At 51.6% G+C, this 10,487-nt stretch overlaps 1 protein-coding gene across 3 annotated transcripts in view; it reads left to right on the top strand.

Moving 5' to 3' along the window:
* plcd1a (phospholipase C, delta 1a) overlaps positions 1 to 10,273 on the top strand; it is a 178,731-nt gene extending 168,458 nt beyond the window's left edge. For all 3 annotated transcript variants that reach the window (XM_038798567.1, XM_038798568.1, XM_038798566.1), the window contains 5 exons: positions 8 to 124; positions 2,487 to 2,665; positions 3,692 to 3,827; positions 7,034 to 7,183; positions 9,958 to 10,273. In XM_038798567.1, coding sequence (XP_038654495.1) covers positions 8 to 124; positions 2,487 to 2,665; positions 3,692 to 3,827; positions 7,034 to 7,183; positions 9,958 to 10,040 — 665 coding nt within the window. In that variant the 3' untranslated portion in view covers positions 10,041 to 10,273. The remainder of the gene's footprint in view (positions 1 to 7; positions 125 to 2,486; positions 2,666 to 3,691; positions 3,828 to 7,033; positions 7,184 to 9,957) is intronic.
* The last annotated feature ends 214 nt before the right edge of the window (positions 10,274 to 10,487 follow it).

Raw genomic sequence — 10,487 nt, forward strand, 5'->3', positions numbered from 1 at the left:
CCTGCAGCCAAGCCATTTGCTGAGCTCAACACACGCCAACTGAGCAGGATTTACCCAGCGGGTTTACGAACTGATTCCTCCAACTACTGTCCAATTGATATGTGGAACTCTGGCTGTCAAATTGGTAAGGCAATTGGACACGAGTTCAAAACAACTGCTGTTATATCTCCTGAAGATGAAATAGATGATTAACTAAACATTTCTCTCGCCCCTCCCCTTTCTCTCGCTCCTCCCCTTTCTCTCGCTCCTCCCCTTTCTCTCAATCCTCCCCTTTCCCTCGCTCCTCCCCTTTCCCTCGCTCCTCCCCTTTCCCTCGCCCCTCCCCTTTCCCTCTCTCCTCCCCTTTCCCTCTCTCCTCCCCTTTCCCTCTCTCCTCCCCTTTCCCTCGCCCCTCCCCTTCCCTCGCCCCTCCCCTTCCCTCGCCCCTCCCCTTTCCCTCGCCCCTCCCCTTTCCCTCGCCCCTCCCCTTTCTCTCGCCCCTCCCCTTTCTCTCGCTCCTCCCCTTTCCCTCGCTCCTCCCCTTTCCCTCGCTCCTCCCCTTTCTCTCGCTCCTCCCCTTTCCCTCGCTCCTCCCCTTTCCCTCTCTCCTCCCCTTTCCCTCTCTCCTCCCCTTTCCCTCGCCCCTCCCCTTGCCCTCCCCTTTACCTCACCCCTCCCCTTTACCTCACCCCTCCCCTTTACCTCGCCCCTCCCCTTTGCCTCGCCCCTCCCCTTTACCTCGCCCCTCCCCTTTCCCTCGCCACTCCCCTTTCCCTCGCCCCTCCCCTTTCCCTTGCCCCGCCCCTTTCCCTTGCCCCGCCCCTTTCCCTCGCCCCTCCCCTTTCCCTCGCCCCTCCCCTTTCCCTCGCCCCTCCCCTTTCCCTCGCCCCTCCCCTTTCCCCCTCCCCTTCCCCCGCCCCTTTCCCCCTCCCCTTTCCCCCTCCCCTTTCCCCCCTCCCCTTTCCCCTCCCCTTTCCCCCTCCCCTTTCCCCCTCCCCTTCCCTTTCCCTCGCCCCTTCCCTTTCCCTCGCCCCTTCCCTTTCCCTCGCCCCTCCCCTTTCCCTCGCCCCTCCCCTTTCCCTCGCCCCTCCCCTTTCCCTCGCCCCTCCCCTTTCCCTCGCCCCTCCCCTTTCCCTCGCCCCTCCCCTTTCCCTCGCCCCTCCCCTTTCCCTCGCCCCTCCCCTTTCCCTCGCCCCTCCCCTTTCCCTCGCCCCTCCCCTTTCCCTCGCCCCTCCCCTTTCCCTCGCCCCTCCCCTTTCCCTCGCCCCTCCCCTTTCCCTCGCCCCTCCCCTTTCCCTCGCCCCTCCCCTTTCCCTCGCCCCTCCCCTTTCCCTCGCCCCTCCCCTTTCCCTCGCCCCTCCCCTTTCCCTCGCCCCTCCCCTTTCCCTCGCCCCTCCCCCTTTCCCTCGCCCTCCCCCTTTCCTCCGCCCCTCCCCTTTCCCTCGCCCCTCCCCTTTCCCTCGCCCTCTCCCCTTTCCCTCGCCCCTCCCCTTTCCCTCCCCTCTCCCCTTTCCCTCGCCCTCTCCCCTTTCCCTCGCCCTCTCCCCTTTCCCTCGCCCTCTCCCCTTTCCCTCGCCCTCTCCCCTTTCCCTCGCCCTCCTCACCCTTTCCTCGCCCTCGATCCCGTTTCCTCGCCCTGCTCGCCCCTTTCCTCGCCCTCTCCCCTTCCTCGCCCTCTCCCCTAGTTCCCTCGGCACCGCTCCCTTTCCCTCGCCCTCGTCCCCTTTCCCTCGCCCTCTCGCCTCTTCCCTCGTCCTCCTCCCTTTCCCGCGCCCTCGTCCCCCTTGTCCCTCGCCCTCTTCGGGGCCCTGTCCCGCGCCCTTCAAACTCCCCTTTCCCTCCGCCCTCTCCCCTGGCCCTCATCCTCGCCCTCTCCCCTTCCCTCGCCCTCTCCCCTTTCCCTCGCCCTCTCCCTTTCCCTCGCCCTCTCCCCTTTCCCTCGCCCTCTCCCCTTTCCCTCGCCCTCTCCCCTTTCCCTCGCCCTCTCCCCTTTCCCTCGCCCTCTCCCCTTTCCCTCGCCCTCTCCCCCTTTCCCCTCGCCCTCTCCCCTTTCCCTCGCCCTCTCCCCTTTCCCTCGCCCTCTCCCCTTTCCCTCGCCCTCTCCCCTTTCCCTCGCCCTCTCCCCTTCCTCTCGCCCTCTCCCCTTCCTCTCGCCCTCTCCCCTTCCTCTCGCCCTCTCCCCTTCCTCTCGCCCTCTCCCCTTCCTCTCGCCCTCTCCCCTTCCTCTCGCCCTCTCCCCTTCCTCTCGCCCTCTCCCCTTCCTCTCGCCCTCTCCCCTCTCCCACCCCTCTCCCTTCCCCTCTCCCCCTCCCCCTCTCCGTCTCCGTCTTCCCCTCTCACCCTCCCCCCTCCCCCTCTCCCTCTCTCCCCCTCTCACTCTCTCCTCCCTCCCTCTCTCTCTCCCTCTTGCACTATACCTGTCTCACTCTCACGCTACCCCTCTCTCGCTGTTGCCCTATTCCCCCCCACCCCCCCCCTTCCTCTTGTTCCCAACACACACTCTGCAGTGGCCCTAAACTTCCAGACCCCAGGACAGGAGATGGACCTCAACCAGGGGAGATTTCTGGATAATGGTTTCTGTGGTTATAATCTAAAGCCCAAGTTCCTGAGAGAGAAGAAGATCAGCTTCGATCCGAAGAATGTTCAAAGGGGTGTGTGGCTAAACCGAAAGAAGCTCCACGTGATGGTGAGAGAGAGAGCGTGACTTTAATTTAACCCTTTGAACGTGACATGCGACTGGGCACTGCGCCCACTGCACTATCTATCGCCAATGTGCTTCTGGGATTGTCCTCCCGTTACCACGGGTGCACAGGCAGCCATCTCGAGCTTGCCAAGATGGTTGCCATGTCGTCGTAACGTAGTGACCACAATGCTGAAAGACCGGCGTTACGCGGCTGTCTGCGATCTGCAGCTTTGAATCTGTAACCCTAATCCTAAAATGTTGGGCGTTGAATGGCAGCTAGAGATTCGGCCTGGCGTGTTGCCACCTGGCGAGTTACCAGTGAGTTAGCAAATTCATTCTCCGCCTTCACGCACTCAGCAGCATCGACGGCCAAAGAGACTGCTGGCTGCAGCTCTTAGATGGCAGAGTGGGTATGTTACTGAGGCTTGTAATCCAGAATCCTGGGCTAATAAACTCCAAACTTCACCACCGCAACTGGAGAATTCAAATTCAATGAGTTAAAATAAAATGTGGATTAAAAGCCTCACCTTGGCAATGGTGACCGTGGCTGGGGTCTTCCAGCCCCTCCCCTTCCCGCTGGCGGGGTTTTCCGTTCCCGCCAAGGTCGACGCGGATTTGAATGGATCGCCACATCGACAGCGGAGGAAAGCCTCCCATGAGTGGGCCACGAAGCCTCGCCGCACAATACCACCTGATTGCTGTTTAAAAGCTCATCTGGTCCACGATTGTCCCCCTCTGGCGAAAGAAATATGCCTCTTGGAGCATCAGGAACAGGAGTAGAACATTCGAACCCGCTCCACCATTTTTTCCGCTCACTCCTCATTTCCTTGAGGGGTTCCCGGGAAATTCCTGATTCACTGCCCCCCCCCCCCATCCCATCCCGCCCAAAATCGAGCTGCTGATGTTCAAACAGGCAGCTCTGGAAAATCTCAACAGGTCTGGCAGCGACAGAGGAGAGAGAGGAACCGAGATAATGTTTCGACTGTGTGGTCCTCACCCGCCCACCCCCGGCTCCTTCTTTCCCCTCAGATTATCTCTGCCCAGCAGCTTCCAAAGTCGAGCAAGATGAAGGTCAAGTCGGTTGTGGATCCTCTCGTGGTGGTGGAGGTGTTTGGAGTCGCTGAAGACAATGACTCGAAAGCAACCGAGCACATTACCAACAACGGTAAGAGTGAAGGTCACAGTAACTACAGTACAGTTACATGCAGTGTTGCACTGTCAGAGTTAGATACAGGTTCTGTATACAACACTGTGCAGTCAGAGCTAAATGCAGACCCTTTATATACATCACTGTACAGTCAGAGCTAAATACAGACCCTTTATATACAGCATTGTACTGTCAGAGCTAAATATAGACCCTTTTTATACAGCACCGTACAATCCGAACTAAATACAGACCCTTTATATACAGCACTGTACAGTCAGAGCTAAATACAGACCCTTTATATACAGCGTTGTACAGTCAGAGCTAAATATAGACCCTTTTTATACAGCACTGTACTATAAACTAAATACAGACCCTTTATATTCAGTACTGCACAGTCAGGGCTAAATGCAGATATATATATATATAGCGCTGCACAGACAGCTAAATACAGACCCTTTATACACAGCGTTGTGCAATCAGAGCTAAATACAGACCCTTTATATACAGCATTATACAATCAGAGCTAAATACAGACCTTTTATACACCATGTTGTACAGTCAGAGCTAAATACAGATCCTTTATACACAGCATTGTACAGTCCGAGCTAAATACAGACTATACAGTGTTGTACAGTCAGAGCTAAATACAGACACTTTATATACAGCGTTGTACAGAGAGCTCAATACAGACCCTTTATATACAGCGTTGTACAGTCCGAGCTAAATGCAGACCCTTTATATACAGCATTGTACAGTCAGAGCTAAATGCAGACTCTTTATACAGTGTTGTACAGTCAGAGCTAAATGCAGACCCTTTATATACAGCGTTGGACAGTCAGAGCTAAATACAGACTCTTTATACAGTGTTGTACAGTCAGAGCTAAATACAGACACTTTATACATAGTGTTGTACCGTCCGAGCTAAATACAGACCCGTGTTGTACAGTCAGAGGTAAATATAGACACTTTATATACAGCATCATTTGCTCAGAGCTAAATACAGACCCATTATGTACAGCATCATACACTCAGAGCTAAATACAGACCCTTTATTTACTGGCATTGTACAGTCAGAGCTAAATACAGACCCATTATGCACAGCATTGTACAGTCAGAACTAAATACAGACCCATTATACCGTATTGTACAGTCAGAGCCAGATACGGACCCATTATATACAGTGTTGTACAGTCAGAACAAAATACAGACCCTTTATGCACAGCAATGTACAGTCAGAGCAAATACAGACCCTTTAACCACAGAGTTGTACAGTTGGAGCTAAATACAGACGCATTATTTACGGGCATTGTACAGTCAGAGCTAAATACAGACCCTTTTATACAGTGTTGTAGTCAGCTAAATACAGAATTTATACACCGTGTTGTACAGTCAGAGCTAAATACAGACCCTTTATACACAGCATTGTACAGTCAGAGCTAAATACAGACCCTTTTATACAGTGTTGTACTGTCAGAGATAAATACAGACCCTTTATATACAGCGTTGTACAGTCAGCTAAATACAGACCCTTTATGCAGTGTTGTAGTCAGAACTAAATACAAACCCTTTATGCCCAGCATTGTACAGTCAGAGCTAAATACAGACCTTTATCCACAGTGTTGTACAGTCAGAGCTAAATACAGACACATTATTTACGGGCATTGTACAGTCAGAGCTAAATACAGACCCTTTTATACAGTGTTGTACAGTCAACTAAATACAGACCCTTTATGCACAGTGTTGTAGTCAGAGCTAAATACAGACCCTTTACGCACAGCATTGTACAGTCAGAGCTAAATACAGACCCTTTATGCCCAGCATTGTACAGTCAGAGCTAAATACAGATCCTTTATGCACAGTGTTGTACAGTCAGAGATAACTACAGACCCATTATACACAGCGTTGTACAGTCAGAGCCAAATACATACCCATTATACACAGTGTTGTACAGTCAGAGATAAATACAGACCCATTATACACAGCGTTGTACAGTCAGAGCCAAATACATACCCATTATACACAGTGTTGTACAGTCAGAGCTAAATTCAGATCCATTAAACACAGCGTTGTACAGTCAGCTAAATACAGACCCATTATACACAGCGTTGGACAGTCAGAGCTAAATACAGACCCATTATACACAGCGTTGTACAGTCAGAGCTAAATACAGACCCATTATACACAGCGTTGGACAGTCAGAGCTAAATACAGACCCATTATACACAGCGTTGTACAGTCAGAGCTAAATACAGACCCATTATACACAGCGTTGGACAGTCAGAGCTAAATACAGACCCATTATACACAGCGTTGGACAGTCAGAGCTAAATACAGACCCATTATACACAGCGTTGGACAGTCAGAGCTAAATACAGACCCATTATACACAGCGTTGGACAGTCAGAGCTAAATACAGACCCATTATACACAGCGTTGGACAGTCAGAGCTAAATACAGACCCATTATACACAGCGTTGGACAGTCAGAGCTAAATACAGACCCATTATACACAGCGTTGGACAGTCAGAGCTAAATACAGACCCATTATACACAGCGTTGGACAGTCAGAGCTAAATACAGACCCATTATACACAGCGTTGGACAGTCAGAGCTAAATACAGACCCATTATACACAGCGTTGGACAGTCAGAGCTAAATACAGACCCATTATACACAGCGTTGTACAGTCAGAGCTAAATACAGACCCATTATACACAGCGTTGGACAGTCAGAGCTAAATTCAGACGGGCAGTTATTGCCCATTCTGCCCATTTGGTTAGTTCAGATGGCAGAGGACTGGTGTGGGCCTGAACAAGGAACAATGCCGCACAAGAAAAGGCCCTTCGGCCCTCCAATCCTGTCCCGATGATGATGCCTGTCTAAACTAAAGCCTTCTGGAATTCCGGGATCTGTATCCCTCTACAGTATTCCCATCCGATTCGTCAACATTCCTCTGAAACGCTGCTATCGTACCCGCTTCCACCATCTGCCCCTGGGTGCCACTGGCAGACCAGGTGGTGTAAGTTAGGCAGATCTCCTTTCCCAAACGGACGTCAGCAAATCTTTTGTTGTTTTAATGACAATCTGGCATCTTTGCAATCACTGTTGCAGATGTGTTTACTCATGTGTTTAATTCGAGGCAAATTTCAGATCCTCAGCCGGGAGTGGGATTCGAACCTGTGGCTCCCCTCAGTAACACGGTGGTACGGTGCTCTTGCTTTCAGGGTTCAACCCCATGTGGAACGAAACGTTCCAGTTTGACGTCTCCGTCCCCGAACTGGCTCTCGTTCGATTTGTGGTCCAGGATTATGACATGTCGTCTCGGAATGATTTCATTGGACAGTGCACAATACCCTTCAACAGCCTGAAACTCGGTAACGTACAGAGCGGACCCTCTCACAATGAGGCTAGGGGTGGGGGGGCAGCGCGTAATCCCCCTCCCACACTTTCCCAAAAGCAGCTTCACCTTTGTACACTCTCTCTGTGCAGGAAGAGGCCATTCAGTCCATTGTGTCTCTGTTGGCCCATTTGACAGAGCGATCCAATTAGTCCCCACCCAACCCGAGATTCCACCTAAAGCTTGACAGTTTTAAAAATTATTTTCCTTTGTCTATTACTTACCCAATGGAGTCAATAGGTGGAGCAGGAAACCATTCGGTCCATCGAATCTCATTCGGCACGTTCCTGCCTCTGAGGAGAGAGTGCCACCAAGCTGCCTCTTGGCTGATCAATCATAGAACATAGAACATTACAGCGCAGTACGGGCCCTTCGGCCCTCGATGTTGCGCCGACCTGTGAAACCATCTGAAGCCTATCTGACCTACACTATTCCATTTTCATCCATATGGCTATCCAGTGACCACTTAAATGCCCTTAAAGTTGGCAAGTCTACTACTGTTGCAGGCAGGGCGTTCCACACCCCTACTACTCTCTGAGTAAAGAAACTGCCTCTGACATCTGTCCTATATCTACCACCCCTCAATTTAAAGCTATGTCCCCTCGTGTTGGTCATCACCATCCGAAAATCGCTGTGTCAAAGCTAGCTGTCCAGTGTCCTCCTCTCCGACTTTCCTTTTTTTTTGCCTTAAAATGGTGTTGCATCAGTGAAGCGATCTCTCTCTCTCTTTCTCTCTCTGTTTTTCTCTCTTTCTCTGTTTCTCTCTCTCTCTGTTTCTATGTTTCTCTCTCTGTTTCTCTCTCTCTCTCTGTTTCTCACTCTCTCGCTGTTTCTCACTCTCTCTTTCTCTCTCTCTCTGTCACTGTCTCTTTTTCTCTGTCTCTTTTTCTCTGTCTCTTTCTCTCTGTCTCTTTCTCTCTGTCTCTTTCTCTCTCTGTCTCTTTCTCTCTCTGTCTCTTTCTCTCTCTCTCTTTCTCTCTGTCTCTCTCTCCCTGTCTCTCTATCTCTTTCATTCTCTCTCTCTCTTTCTCACTGTCTCTTACTCTTTCTCTCTGTCTCTTTCTCTCTCTCTGTCTCTTACTCTCTCTCTCTGTCTCTTTCTCCCTCTCTGTCTCTTGCTCTCTCTGTGTGTCTCTCTCTCTCTCTCTGTCTCTCTCTCTTTGTCTCTTGCTCTGTCTCTTTCTCTCTGTCTCTTTCTTTCTCTCTCTTTCTGTCTCTTTTTCTCTCTGTCTCTCCCTCTCTCTCTTTCTCTCTCTGTCTCTTTCTCTCTCTGTCTCTTTCTCTCTCTGTCTCTTTCTCTCTCTGTCTCTTTCTCTCTGTCTCCCTCTCTCTTTCGCTCTCTCTTGCCCTGTCTCTCTCTCGCTCTCTGTCTCTCTTGCTCTGTCTCTCTCGCTCTCTCTCTTGTGCTCTCTTTCTTGCGTTCTCTCTCTTGCTCTGTCTCTCTCTCTCGCTCTGTCTCTCTTGCTCGCACTCTCTCTCGCTCTCTTGCTTTCTCTCTGTCTCTGTCTCTTGCTCTCTCTGTCTCTTTCTCCCTCTGTCTTGTGCCCTGTCTCTCTCTCTCTCTCGGTCTCTCTCTCTCTCTCTCTCTCTCTCTCTCTCTCTCTGTCTCTCTCTCTCTCTCATGAACCAGCCAGAGTCTGGACTGGGTTAATCCGCTCGATCCCATTCTTTTCCAATTAGCAGCTTTGCATTTAGATTTTGCAGCCTTCAACCCACCCCCTCCTCGCTCTCCTGGCTGGATGGAGAGAGGTAAACTCCTATTCAGGGGTACACTGACTCTGATCATCTCAATTCCCCAAATGTCTAGTCCAGAGTGAGGGGGAGACTGAAATGTTGGGATCCAGGGACTCCGGCAGATAAGACCCCCCCCCCCCCCCCCCCCTGTGCATGGTAGCACAGTGGTTAGCACTGTTGCTTCACAGCTCCAGGGCCCCAGGTTTGATTCCGGCTTGGGTCGCTGTCTGTGCGGAGTCTGCACGTCCTCCCCGTGTCTGCGTGGGTTTACTCCGGGTGCTCCGGTTCCCTCCCACAAGTCCCGAAAGACTTGCTGTTAGGTGGATTGGACGTTCTGAATTCTCCCTCCGTGTACCCGAACAGGCGGCAGAATGTGGCGACTAGGGGCTTTTCACAGTAACATCACTGCAGTGTTAATGTAAGCGTACTTGTGACAGTAAAGATTTTTATTATATTATTTTCATAGAATCATAGAATTTACAGTGCAGAAGGAGGCCATTTGGCCCATCGGGTCTGCACCGGCTCTTTGAAAGAGCACCCTACCCAAGCCCACAACCCCACCCTATCCCCACAACTCAGTTACCCCACCCAACACTAAGGGCAATTTAGCCTGACCAATCCACCTAACCTGCACATCTTTGGGCTGTGGGAGGAAACCGGAGCACCCGGAGGAAAGACACGGGGAGACTCAGGACAGACAGTGGCCCAGCAGGTAATCGAACCCGGGACCCTGGAGCCGTGAAGCAACTGTGCTAACTACTGTGCTGCCCAGTTTTTCTAATCGCTTTGCCCAGTTTGCAGAGGGGGGGCAATGGAAAGAAGCTGTGAGAGGGAGGTGGAGAGGGGATTGGAGAGGATTTGGTGGGGTAATAAGCAAGGTGTTGCGGTAATGGGGTTTGGGATGGGTACAAAGGAGAGGGTGATAGAGGGCGCAGGCACCAAAAGCCGTGAATGTGAGTAAATGTGTTTGATTCTTTCGAGTGGTGACACCATTTTCTCTGTGCGGAATGTCCACAGGTTATCGACAGGTCCACCTACTGTCAGAGAACGGATATCACCTCCAGTCTGCATCGCTGTTTGTTCACATCATGATCGAGTAAAACCTTCACCACCTCTGCCATCTTACCGCTGGCTTCCAGACTGAATCAGACGACATCGGAGCTGAATCGGGGGAAGCGGGGTACAGAGAGGGAGAGAGAGCGAGAAAGGTGGAGGCGGTAAGAGAGAGAGGAAAGAGAAGAGAGAGGTGGGGATGCAAGGGTAGAAAGTAGGAAGGACAGAAGGGAGGAAAGGTGGGAGAGAGAGAGAGAGAGTGGGAGAGCAGGATATGGGAGGGATGGTATGGGGGAGTGGGGGGGGGGAAGGATGGGGAGGGAGAGTTGGGAGATAGAGAGGGGGCGGGCATAGGAGACAGTTGACACAACACCATCGAAAGTCTAGTTTCTTTCCTGAGGGCCCTGGGAGATTTCAATGCTGCTGCTCATTTCATCGAATACGATTTGTCCTTTTTTTAAACCTTTTTTAACCTTTTTTGTTGAATCTGCATC

The sequence above is a fragment of the Scyliorhinus canicula genome, chromosome 5 (genome assembly GCF_902713615.1).
Source record: "Scyliorhinus canicula chromosome 5, sScyCan1.1, whole genome shotgun sequence".
Classification (NCBI taxonomy): Eukaryota; Metazoa; Chordata; class Chondrichthyes; order Carcharhiniformes; family Scyliorhinidae; genus Scyliorhinus; species Scyliorhinus canicula.